The 13,748-nt window shown below is 36.4% G+C and overlaps 1 protein-coding gene across 1 annotated transcript in view; it reads left to right on the forward strand.

Moving 5' to 3' along the window:
• Nucleotides 1-13,748, forward strand: part of LOC139149185 (WD repeat-containing protein 26-like) — a 43,669-nt gene that overhangs the window by 21,661 nt on the left and 8,260 nt on the right. Inside the window, exons 5-12 of the mRNA XM_070720756.1 lie at nt 1,164-1,261; nt 1,484-1,637; nt 2,297-2,435; nt 3,788-3,928; nt 5,214-5,333; nt 6,842-6,987; nt 7,854-8,062; nt 10,485-10,652. Coding sequence (XP_070576857.1) covers nt 1,164-1,261; nt 1,484-1,637; nt 2,297-2,435; nt 3,788-3,928; nt 5,214-5,333; nt 6,842-6,987; nt 7,854-8,062; nt 10,485-10,652 — 1,175 coding nt within the window. The remainder of the gene's footprint in view (nt 1-1,163; nt 1,262-1,483; nt 1,638-2,296; nt 2,436-3,787; nt 3,929-5,213; nt 5,334-6,841; nt 6,988-7,853; nt 8,063-10,484; nt 10,653-13,748) is intronic.

A 13,748-nucleotide genomic window follows, 5' to 3' on the forward strand; every position in this document is an offset into this window, starting at 1 on the left:
AAATAAAATGTCGATTTCAGATTATGCTTACAATATATTTTATACCAACCATTCCAGTTGCAATAGTTTTCGTATTGACATTGCTCTTAAAGTATTACAATATTCAATAGCATCAATAAAGGAGAATGAATGTATATTAAGCTGTTTGCAAAAGGCATACCACCTCTGCTGTTGTGTGTAATAGATACAGTTGATGTAAATGTGTCATATTGAATTACCAATATAACATGCTATTTGTGTTGATTAATGTCTGTTTAATGCCAGTTACAAGTGTGAACAATGTACAAGCTTGATCGATTTTAATAAGAAATTTATAGAATGAATTTGTGTTTTTTATGCCCACTCATTTGTGGAATCAAAATAGTTATTCCTGATGTAGAAATTTCTCTGGCTAAATGTAAATGCAGATCATTTCCTTCATGGACATTGAAGTTGCTTTACATTTACTTATCTTTTGACTATCTCCGAATAGTCTATTTATGATCATTGCATATTTATTGATATTCAGTATCATAAACACATTTCGAAAATTAATTGCGAATTCACAATCATAGTGAAAAGTGTTGGAGTTAACCATCATGCAATATGGTGAAAATGTAGCCTTTTCAAGTGATGGTTACATTACATTATGGAAAATATTAAATTTCAATTCAGAATCAAAGTGTATTTCGCACTTATTCTGGGTAGATATTGTATGTTTTTTTCTCTTTCATTTCAAAATGCTTTTGTTCATGTATAAACCAGTATATTTATGCAATTCTTGTTGTTCATGTGACCAACAGTAATATTTGCCTGTCCTTAAATGATGACATAACATAGATTTAAAAATTGACTGTGGATGGGAATCTTGTGGGAAATGATATTTTAATGAAGAGACAAGTCTTAGACGTTAATGCCTAGAGATGTCATGCAGTATACAACCCTGTCTCTGATTAGACTATATTATGCATCATCCAGATATAACCATCCCTGTGATAACATGATCTGATGCCTCAGCATATAGACTTTGATAATGCAACATAGTTCTTATGATATGCAGCAGTTTGTTAAGATATTTGACCGTGGGGCTGAAAATTCTGTTGATTTTCTGTTGCCCTGCATACCTTGTCCTTTATTTGTCAATCGGTATCAAGTACTTATTATGTGGTTTGTTTCCATTTTAGCTTTTTAATGTGTACCAGTCCAGAAGAACTCCATAGACAAGCAGATTGGGCAGGAAAGGGAGCTGCGTCCAGAGCCAAATTAATGGAACAGCTTCAAAGTGAGTATATCTGTTCCTGTGTCCACAAAACACTTCAATTATATCTTTCATAGACTTGTCCAGTATTATGACTCTCAGCTCCAACTAAATCCAACCAAGGCATTTGCTAGAAATACACCTGTGTAACAGATTTCACATTTATGGTATTGTATATATTTTATCAATTTGGGATCATTAATTACCCTTTATGATTATACAGTCTTTGTTTACATATTTTAACAGCTTTGCTGCCACCATCGATAATGTTACCTCCGAGACGACTCCAAACACTACTCAACCAAGCCATAGAACTTCAGAAAGACAGATGTCCATATCATAATACCAAACATGATGAAGCCATCAGTGTTTCGTTATTGGTTGACCACTCGTGTACTAGGTATTTCTTGCTGTTTCTGTCGTTTTCTCACTCTCGTTCCCAACAATGCCATGTTTTGTCAGAATATAAGTTCAGCATCCGTACTTAAAATGCTACCTGTGATGGTAAGTTTTGATGTTGTGTAAAAACACAACTGAATAGGTGTGAGACACCTGTACAAGTTTGTTCACTGTAGTTTTTATAGAATAATAAGTGAAATTTTTGTCCAAAATTAGTCAAATTGCAAATTTACATAAAAATTTTTCAAATCAAAGAAGGAAAGATGTAGACATGTAGACATGTTTTGAGAAGAATTTGCGTAATTATTCCACATCTACTGTAGTTCTTGCTGTATATTACTGGTTCTCTTTATATCAGTACTGAAAGTCTTACTGCAACCCATGTGTAACAAGATATTCCAAAGCCATTCCACATTTGATTAATCATTTATTTGAGTACTGTATCAAACCTTGCTTTAAAAAATGCAACTGAGGAGTGCTTGGGTTATAGTTCTCCTACTGGCACGGTATAGATACACAACTTGGTAAAGAGTTCATCACAGAGCACATTTACATATTGAAATTTGATCTGTACGTTATACAGTATCTACACAATTATATCAGTTCTTCTAATGTATATGCCCAGGGCTCATTCTCCATTCCTTTTGTCTTATTCTGCAGGGAACACTTTCCATGTGAAACCAGACAGATTCTAAATGAACACTGCGATGAAGTCTGGTTTTGTAAATTTTCACCAGACGGTTCCAAATTAGCCACAGGTTCCAAGGATACCACACTAATTATCTGGGAGGTACATCAGGTATGCTACTAGATAATCTATTCATCCTTTGTTATGTTGTAACTTAAATGTTAGTCCGTATATACTGCTTATGATGATATTGATATGCAATACATGTGAAATATCACTGCTGAATGGATTTTAAGTCTTGTTGAAAAAGCATAAATTGAAAATACTTTGTTCGGTGTGATTTTTGAATAGCTATGTAAACAACTGTTTCCTATTGAAATTTGCTATAGAATATGGGAATTACATGATATCAGATAGCTTAGCTGTTGCTTTACTGAATCATCGCATTACATGTCTAATTTTATAGACTATTTTGATGGGTTTCATATGATCCTGTAGGCGGACTGATAGCTGGGTGGATGGTCTTCATCCTTGAAGTATCATTTAGTGACAAAATCAAAAGCATTTTTCAATCCTCATTAAAAAATTCAACATTTTTTGAAGTGAGATCTCCAAAGTTAGCATAGTCAGAAGTGAAATGCCCGTAGGAGTTTATTTTTAGATGGACAATCAACTAATGGGGTGAATCACTCATCCTCTCGGTGATGTGGTAGCCATGTCCAATCAAGTTGGAAGTGATATGCAGTGCTTTCTACAAGCTACTTGGCATGATTCCAGCATGCAAAGAAATACCTTTTACTCCAATGCATATTTTATTGAATTTCATTTTGTTTTTTTAGGTACAAAGATTTTTTGTCACACAATATAATTTTTAAACTACCGGTAGTAGGTAAAAGATAAAAGTCCTGCCATGATGTGTGAAACATGTTTCTTTGAATATTGTTCTAGTTTCAGAAGAGAGGAAAGGAGTTTCACGTGTCCCATATTTGCATTGTTATTGTAATTTATGCAAAAGAATGTGTAAGATTAAGTTGTACATGTATGTTGATGTAATCATATAAACCGAATGTGTGTACATACCGGTAGGCTTTTTCACAGGACTGGACAGTTGCTAAATTTTTCAATATTTTGAAAGTTCTTCAAAAGTAGAGAGAAAGATAACATTCAGATAATATGTAGGGAATCACATAGCCTGTAAAATTTCAAAACATAAATGGGTATTACTCCGTTCTGGCCTGTTTTGGATATCTGAAGTACATTAATGTATTATGCATACCTTTATGCTTGCATGTGCCTTTAAAAAAGTACATGTATCATGAGTACATTACTGCAAACATTAGTCACAAAGTTATTTTGTCTGATAACTGTAAAACATTCTTGTGGATCAAGGACTTTTAATGTGTCAGATTTTGATCAATATTGTCAGCCATGCTGATCCACAAACCGTACATCATAGAAATACCAATTCCACCTAGCTTTGCAGATATTCCTTTGAATTTCATCCCATTGTGTTTGTCACGTAGGAAACCAAAGAACTCAGACATTTGCACACGTTTGAAGGCCATGCCTTTGGTGTTGCCTATCTAGCATGGAGTCCAGATAGTAAATTTATTATAGCGTGTGGTCCAGAGGAGAGTTCTGAGCTGTGGATATGGAATGTTGAGGTGAGTATCCACACCAGATATGATGATGATTCATGCTTCCTGTGTATTATTCATCAATGTCCAGTGTTGCTTTTTACATGTTTCTTGGTTAATATGATACATATGATTGAAAATTCAACTATCTAAATTAATAATTGACACCTGATCATATACCGGTATACTTCAGTGAGGCCTTGATCATTGTGTTTTTTGAGTTGGACAACTTGCTCTGTGTGTACCCACATCTGCTCTAACAGTGGTTAAAGCATTGCTTTCACAAAGTAACGTTTCAAAACATGAACCCATGAACCATCCAAACTTCTCTTTTAGCAGTGTATCTCTTGTCCTTCACATTTATATATTAGACATGCTGTGTTTCCTCTGGACTGGGTGATGATTGCATGAATCCCCTATAAACAAATTCCCCCTTAACAAGTTCCCCTCTACAATGAGATCCTAAGATATTGACATACATGTACATAGAGTATTGATAATGGCATTCCACACCATCATAACTGCCTTTGATGTAATATCAAATAGTTGATTTATCCCTCTATCTGTAGCCTCAGTGAAGTGATATAGTACCAGCTTCCCGTCTGCGGAAGGATGTGCTAAAGCTGAAAGACTATCAACTTGAGTTTGCCTGATATGAATGAAGTGTGAATGATTTGTGTAGGCTTTGAATTTATTCTGCATTTACTGGATGGAAAAGAGTAATAAATTGGAGATTGTCTTTAATTTGATATTTTATCAATGCTGCATTAACTTAATTTGCTGAGACCTTGAAAAACCTTAATTTGCATAATTTAAATTTGCATAATTATCACAGGTATGGTCCCCTCAGTCAAAACAAATCATCTTCAAATTTTTAAGCAGAGGGGGATATTGAGAGAAACCTGTAGAAAACACTGCAGGTGTGTCTTTGATTTCCATTTGCTCTGGACTGGCCTGGAAATTCTCACACTTTCTTTGGAAAGAGCCTTCCAACATCTACAAAATAATTCCACAGTTGTTGATCACATATCTCATATTTGCTGTAAAGCTTTCGTTTTTTCTGGTAAGCAACACAAATTGTACCTAATACGGTTCTCTCTATATTGATATGATGTAACAACAAATATGTAATGTAATAAAAATTGATGATTAATAAAAATGATGATCCTCCACACAAAAAAATAAATACTAGATAATATGTATCTGTTATAAAAGTCAGAAGGGAAACACCCTATGCTTCAGACATAATTCCAATCTGCATGTCATTTACTGATATTTTTAGTTTGGCTGTAAACAATGTGTTTATTTTCAGACTGGTGATCTTAGGTGTAAAATGAGTCAATCACCAGATGACAGCCTTACATGTGCAGCCTGGAACTCAGATTGCAAGAGATTTGTGGCAGGTGGTATGAAAGGCCAGTTTTATCAATGTGTAAGTATGCATCACTCCACCAAAACCTGTCACTGTGGTTTCATTGATATGGCTGCGGTACTCTCATAGCCCATATTTTATCTGTTTTTACTGCATTTTCACTGTAAATGGGAATAGCTGTTCTGCCTGAAGGAATGGGAACGATCTTGTTGTTGTTGTGACAGGGTTCAAAAACTGATTCCAATATGGAAAAAAAATTATGTGTGTTATCTTTCATGTATAGTACAGCCATGTTTGTTTTGACAATTTGTGACTGCTGAACAAACCATACATTTTCTAAAATTTTATGATTTTATCAGCCATTTTGACCATGTAATGTTAATGTTTAGGCAAAACCTGACATTTATGAGATAATCAGATGTTTATTCTCAAAAGGGCCAACACAACATCAACTGAAAGGTGTTTATATCGACCTGTCCAAGGTTTCACTTGTAACTGTTTACATCAGAGACAGATAATCAAAGTTGACTGCAACTAAAGAGGCATATTCCAAACGAGGTCATAAACATGAGCAAATTGTTTAATGGGTTAAAATTTCTGTCACAGACAAAAGACTCAAAGTGTGCATCTGATAAGTAACAAAAGGTGTACCTTGTCGAGACTTGTCATAAAGTATGCTGCTTTAAGGCAGAACACGGACTCTCAAATTTTTACAATTCTTTTTTGATCTACAACTTGTGGGGGCTCATTTTAAAGCTCTTGGAGAAAGAAAAATTTTCACCAGCTTAGTTTTTCAAAAATCCAAAATTTAATTTTTCCCTAGAGTTAACACAGGAATGGTGGCCATTTTGAATTTCAAATATCGCAGAATGTTCGATAACTTGTTCTGCTAGTTCCAAACTTTGCAGCTGACCCCTGATTTTTATTGTTGATTTGGTAAGATAACGGTTTAAAGTTTTATTTAGGAAAGTTTGAGCAAAAGTTTAAGTCTTTCACTTTCGAGGTGCTATACTACCGTAAGTATATACTAAAATCTGTGACATTTAAAGCATTGAACAAGGTGAATCTGCTACATTCATGTTCACCTTTGACCTCGGAAAGAATCTGCAGAGAGTGTATGGCTACCATTGTGTGTCAGCATGAATTGAAAATCATAAATGTTACCATTGAGATCTGGAACAGCTCTCTTATCCAAATTTTTTGCAGTGTTGCCCATGAGAACAATCCTGTTCTGGCAAATAGATGAGTAATGTTATAGTGATTAGAATATTCTATTCTAACTTGTACAGCCGATAACTTTGTTGAAAATGTGACAGAGGAATAATTTGATGACAGTCAGAATAAAAGACCAATCTTTGCAAAACTGTATGTAGGAATGTTTGAATCAAGACTTTTACTTATTGAAGTTTGGGTTTACAAGTAAATTTTGATCTCTTCTCATCAAACCCCCTAGACATTTTAAAACTCAGAGGGACCACTTTATGCATCAACAGCAGAGAGATAGAGAGAAAATAATCTGCCACAACATTTTTCGCAATTTCAGTCATACATTTTTCCATCTTTCACAGGATATAGACGGTAATGTGTTAGATTCCTGGGAAGGGGTGCGGGTGCAATGTGTAGCAGTTAAAAGCGATGGTAAAACCATTTTAGCATCAGATACACATCATAGGATAAGAGCGTATAATTTTGAAGAATCATCAGACCATAATATGTAAGTATCAAATATGATCTCTCTTTTTGTTTTCATTCTTTTGGATATATGACACAGTTGCCCTTCTCACACATGTTTATTTCTTGCAGACAATTCCCCAAACAATTAATGAAATCGTCTATTCCGTTGAGAAATTTAGTCAGGCAGAACTCTCCTGATTATGTCTGTCTAGCTTCCTTTATTTGCTGTTTAAATTTAGTTCTCATTTTGTTTTGAGAAAATTAAACACCAAGTACACAAGGGATTTCACCTGTCATATAAACCTAATTCTGTTTGCACTAACCCAGAATTTTTCCAAGGAAGGAAAGCAAACTACTGTTTGTACTCCACACTAACACAGTGTTATGTCAGTGACAATTGATGATATTATCAACAGGAAAATCTTCATAGATAATTGTTATATCCGTGTATACCTGCATGTGCACACATAAACACATCAACTTGGACAATTTAAATTGCTTATTAAAGGGCCAGTAACTGTTAAACTTTTGATGATTTTGTCACTATTTTTGTTTTGTGTGTCATGTACAGCTCTACTGCGCAAAACATGTTGAGATACTCAATATTCAGCTTGTCAACTCAGCCTGTATGTGTGTTAACTGCATTGCTATTGTTGTCATGTGAATTCCGGTCCGTACTAGAATTCATATGTATAGAGGTATAGATGCTATTGTGGCAAGCTATTTTAAGATGCTTTGGGGAGTTGAATAAAAAGAACTTGCGATTGACATGCAAAAGCAAAACAGTGAAAAATTATCAAAAGTTACAAATACTGGCCCTTCCATGGACACAAGTCATCATGTCATCAGGTTTGACTGTTCTTGGCTTCTTGTTTCTTGTTTCTTTCATTTCTTTTTCCACAACAGAGTCCAGGAAGATCATTCCATCATGTCTTTTACACTGAATGACAAAGAAAACTTAGCCTTACTCAACGTTGCCACTCAGGGAGTACACCTATGGGATATTCAAGATAAAATACTGCTCAGAAAGTTTCAAGGTGTTACACAAAGCTTTTATACAATATATTCTTGTTTTGGTGGTGTTAATCAAGACTTCATTGCCAGTGGTAGTGAAGGTAAGTAAGATGACTCATTGTTAGTCCTCATGTTCAAAGTCTAGGGAGACTCAGAGATTTGGTCGTGTCCGTGTGTCTGTCTGTGCATGCATCCGTTCACACAGATTTCTCAGAGATGCCTATAGTGATTTCTTTCAGACTTGGTATAAGGATTACTACCTATGGTTATACACATGCATGTTGATTTGTTATGTGATACAATCCATTATGACCATCATTTCCGTCAGTGGTTTCTAAATTTACCGTATTAAGCAAGTGGGGACTATGTCATTGACAGTGATTTGTTTTGTCTACCACAACACTGATCTCATTTAGAATCTGTGATTATGAATGTACTGTCATGTGGTATGTGTCATTTTGGAGCTGATATTTGGAAAGAACCACGTATCGGTTCATGGATAATATATCCGACAACTGTTGACTGAGTAACGTTGAAAGTTCATTCTATGCATGCACACATGTTAGAACATGCAAATGATGTTGTCTACGACCGAGATGAGTCATAACAGAGGACTTTCACCAAATTTCACAGAAAAAAGTACTAAATATGTTAAGACCCTGATCAGATGTTGGGTGAATCAAAGTGTGGATGGGAAAGACTTTGAAGAAAGGATTTAGCATCTGGTTTTCAACAAGGATGACAGATCAGATTTGTTCTGCGGCATTAATTCTGTTTCAGGCAGCATCTGATTAATTTTAACAAACCTCAAGAGATTTTTCTGTCAGATAATTTGGTGATCTAATGATTCATAAGCATAGATCTGTTATCTCGTTGTGGATGTGAGGTTTAGGTGACTCAGAGTATGTTATTACTTGAAGAGCTACATTATATCCATCTTACGAGTAGCTCTAGGGCACTGCTGCTGTCCAAGGAATTGCTCATCATTGATGAGACTACACTCATTATAAATGCAAGCAGAACTTATATCTCATGCAAGCCTTTCATAGAAAGCAGAATAGGGCTGTTTGCAAATGACACCATTGTTCTCTCGTTAATATGCAAAAATAAATATTTGTCTGCAAATTGAGATTAGTATATTTAGAAGTCATGCATGCAAGAATGACAAAAATAATTACTTATTAAACAGGAACTTCCCCCATAAAAGCTGGATTAACGTAAATCCATGCAAATGTAAAAAAGGTCACTCTACTGATCGGATGTGCCGTGTTTGGTCCCAGAATCCCATATTTTTGCCATCTTTCAGGCGTTCATTGTCATTGAATCTTGCATGTGATGCCTGTGAATATATAGTGACCAAACTTGAATCGAAAATATACTGAAAAATTGTTCTGTTTTTTGTCTGAGAACACATATGTTTCAAAACGTGTTCTCTGTACGACCATTTGACCCCTTTTTGCATATGTCACGAAAGTGCACATCAGGATTATATCATACAGTCAAAGCGATGCTATGAGAATTCAAAAAACTCCCACCCAGTGTGTGCAAATGGCTGTGTCATCAGTAGTCCCCTATTGTGTGCCCATGGTCCTGTAACTTCCCGTTTAACCCTTTCACCACCATGGTTTGTCCCAAATCCATTGTTTTCTATGGTAAAGTTGGACCTGTATACAGGGAACTGGAGGTGAAAGGGTTAAGGGGACAACTTGTGTAACGTACAATGAATACTAAAAAGATATATAAACAGCTCAAACCACAGGGGCTCATAAGTGGCTATATAAGTCAATATTACAGCGTTTTTCTTTCTTTTTCAATGTTAAAAATAAACTAGCTGAAGAGCACAACACTTATGTAGCTGTCTTTTGTGTAGCTTGTATTGGCATGTATAGTGCGCCCTCAATAGGGAGTGTGATCATATGTAAATGCGACCTTTAGTTCCGTGACCTCTAGCCATGCCTACTTCCCTCTCCATATGGTCGGACATGCGTACAGATGTCGCTGTGTTTACTGACGTCGCTGTGTTTACTGTACTAAATTCCCATTAGTACAGTAAGCATAGCGAGGACAGGAAGTAGGCATGGCTAGAGGTCACGGAACTAAAGGTCGCATTTACATATGATCACACTCCCTATTGAGGGCGCACTATACATGCCAATACAAGCTACACAAAAGACAGCTACACAAGTGTTGTGCTCTTCAGCTAGTTTATTTTTAACATTGAAAAGGAAAGAAAAACGCTGTAATATTGACTTATATAGCCACTTATGAGCCCCTGTGCTCAAACTACAAGCAACAAAACCAGCCATGCATGCAATACTGACAAACTTTGTCCACATAGCAATCAGCAATGTCCAATGTAGTATACGTGCAGCTTTATTTAGTAACCAACCTATAATGGTAAACAGTGGTATTGGTATGATGCTCAACCATGAACCTAAATGATGTTATTTTATGTTCAAGCTGTGCTGCTGCAACTTTCTTTGAAAATACTGTCATTTCATTATTGTTCCATCTTAATCTCAGACAATCAAGTCTACGTATGGCACCACAAACGTGAGCTTCCCATAGCTGTCTTACATGGTCATACCCGCACAGTCAACTGTGTCACATGGAACCCACATGTACCTAGTATGCTAGCCAGCGCCTCAGATGATGGCACTATACGGATATGGGGACCCTCAGCAGAACACGGTATGTACTCAATGTCACATCCCTATTTCCATGCTTTCTTGTGCCTTACTTTTACTGGATTTCTAAAGAGGGTACTTGTACTATATTGATGGCACTTTAACCCTTTCACCGCCATGGTTTGGCCCAAACCCATTGTTGTTAATGGTGACTGTGGACCTGTTTACAGGGAATCAGGGGTGAACAGGTTAAGTCCCAACTGCGACAAGTTCTTTTTAGTCCCCGTGGACGAAGTCCGGCGGGGACTTATAGATTCGGTCCTGTCTGTGCGTCCGTCCGTCATCAACAGTTTCTCAGACACTGCTGAACCAATTTCGTTCAAACTTGGCACAAAGGCATAGCACTATGACCTACAGATGCACGTCGATTTATTTTGTGATATGGTCGAATTTGGCCGCGAGGCGGCCATTTTGTTACGATTTTTCACGTCTTTGGACCATAACTCAGACATCCTTGAGCAGATTCTGTTCAAACTTGGCACAAAGGCATAACACTATTGCTTTCATATCCATGTCAAATAATTTTGCAATACAATCCAATATGGGCGTGAGGTGGCCATTTTGTTGCGATTTTTCATGTCTTTGGACCATAACTCAGACATCCTTAAACCGATTCTGTTCAAATTTGGCACAAAAGCAAAACATTATGCCCTTCATATGAACACCAATTTATTTCATGATATGATTAAATATGGCCGACAGACGGCCATTTTTTTGCGATATTTTCATGTCTTTAAACCGTAACTCAAACATCCTTGAACCCATTTTGTTCAAACTTGGCACAAAGGCAAAGCACGTAGTATGGCATGCATATGCATGTATCAATTAACCTTGCGATAGGATCCAATATGGCTGCAGAACTGCCATTTTGTTGGAATTTTGCATGTCTTTGAAGCGTAATTCAAAGGTCATTGCACCCAAACTTGGCACAAAGATCAAGCACTATTGCATACATGTCATTGTACTTTGTGATATGTTCCAATATGGCTGCCAGATTGTCATTTTTAGCTCCCATGTAATATGCATACGTATATATGCAAATGGGAGGTATTCGTATAAGGTGGAAAAATGTCGTCTGTATGTATGTATGTATGTATGTATGTATGTATGTCCGTCCACATCAAAAACTCCTAAACTGTAGCACCTACTGTCTTAGTATTTGGTGTACAGGTGCACCTAGGGGTGGAGATGTGAATTTGTTCAAATGAACATGTCAGTGCCAAAAATATGCAAATGAGGGGGAAAAAAGGAAAAATCCTGCAAATGGCTAAAACTCAGTAAGCAGTGGTCAGATTTGGTTGAAACATGGTATGCAGATTTTTTTAGCTATTCTAAAGTGTGTGTGCAAAAATTGGGATGAAATTTGCATGTTTGTATTTTTAGGATATTTTTTCAGTTTTTAGTCAAAAAATCTTGTTCTCTGAAATCGCTCGTCTGATTGCTATGAAACTTTATATTCATGTTCCTCAGAATGACCTCAGTCATGCTTGTGCAAATTGTATTGATATTGTCATATTTGTAATTTTGGGACAATTTTCCCAATTTTTGATAAAAAAAATTTTTATCCAAAAACTACTGATTTGATAGCTTTGATATCTGGTATACAGGTATCTAAGATTAATCCCAATATAATGTATTGAAGGTATGTTGAAACTGGCAATTTTTTTATTTTGGGGGCAATTTTTGCCTTTTTTGGTCAAAAATTTTTTCTCCTAAAACTTGTGATCTGATACATGTAGCTTTGATATCTAGTGTACAGGTTCCTAGGGTTTATGTTGATTTGATATATTTAAAATTAGGATGAAATCTGCAATTTTGTATTTTGGGGGGTGGGGGGGCAATTTTTCTCATTTTTGGTCAAAAAATTTGTTTCTCAAAATTTACCAGTCTGATTGCTTTGATATTTAGTAAACAGGTTCTTAGGGTTTTTGTTAATAAGATATATTGAAATTAAGTTGAAATCCGGAATTTTGAATTTTCGGGGCAACTTTGCGAAACTGTCAGTTTTACTGGGATATCTTTCATTTTGTATTTTTAAGATTTTTTTGGTAATTTTATACCTACTGGAACTAAGAGTATATAATGTGGTGATTTAGTAAGCATTTGATATGGTAAACTGTATTTGGTGTTGAAAGGCGGTAAAAAAATCCTGGCAGATTTGAAAAAATTCCAAACAAATGCCAATAAAAAATTCAGCCAGAGAAGGTTTGACAAAAAGAAAAGATGAGAGAGCGGGGAAAAAAGAATGTACAATGGATCGGATAAAAAAGATACCGTAATGTACCTCATCGATCTTCCAGACACCGTCCCTTATCAAATGGTCCACCCCGATGTATTTTTGTGCGCAATTAACCAAGCAGTGTATTTTAGTTTAAGATGTCAAGTTAGGTAAGGATTTGAAAGGGATGGTCAAGTTCACAACAGTTTACAGTGTTCTCCACGGCGCCTTTTAAGTGGGCGGTGCGCCCACTTTAATTTCACGGCCGCCCAGATAAAATCTACGCCACCCAGTTTAATTTTCGGCCGCCCATGCTTTTGAAACCCACCGTCAGCCTTTGTTCTGGGGTGGCGGATTTGGTTCACGGCAATGTTTTTATGCCGTGCTTTTGTTTGTTTCTGTATTGAATTTCAATAAGGTGTTAATTTAAATCAATAAGGCACATTTTGCTGTTGTTGTATGTGTGAATTTGTCATTTAAATACCTCGTCAAGATATGTCACGATGACCATAGCGGAAGAAAGACCGCGAGAGAAGCTCGACCGACTTGTCAACCCATTCACACAATCACCGTCCCGCCACCCGGACGGTGACACAATAAACTGTGCGGTCGCATCAAGATCTAAGGGTTGTCTCGATTGATTCTGCCGAATTTCCCCCCAAGAAAGTACACATTCTTTTAACACCATCATCAGGGTTCTCCCAGCCCAAAACAGCATCGCGGCCCGCGACGCTATTGTTCAACCCTTGACTCCACCGACCCATCCAAAGAAATTGTAAAGGACAGAAAAATTGATATAAAACCATAGTCAAAAGACAGCAAAAGTCAGCGACGATTTCTGCTCTTAATTGACGAAAAATTTGAAATCAAACTGATTACACA

The sequence above is a fragment of the Ptychodera flava genome, chromosome 14 (genome assembly GCF_041260155.1).
Source record: "Ptychodera flava strain L36383 chromosome 14, AS_Pfla_20210202, whole genome shotgun sequence".
In the NCBI taxonomy this organism is placed as follows: domain Eukaryota; kingdom Metazoa; phylum Hemichordata; class Enteropneusta; family Ptychoderidae; genus Ptychodera; species Ptychodera flava.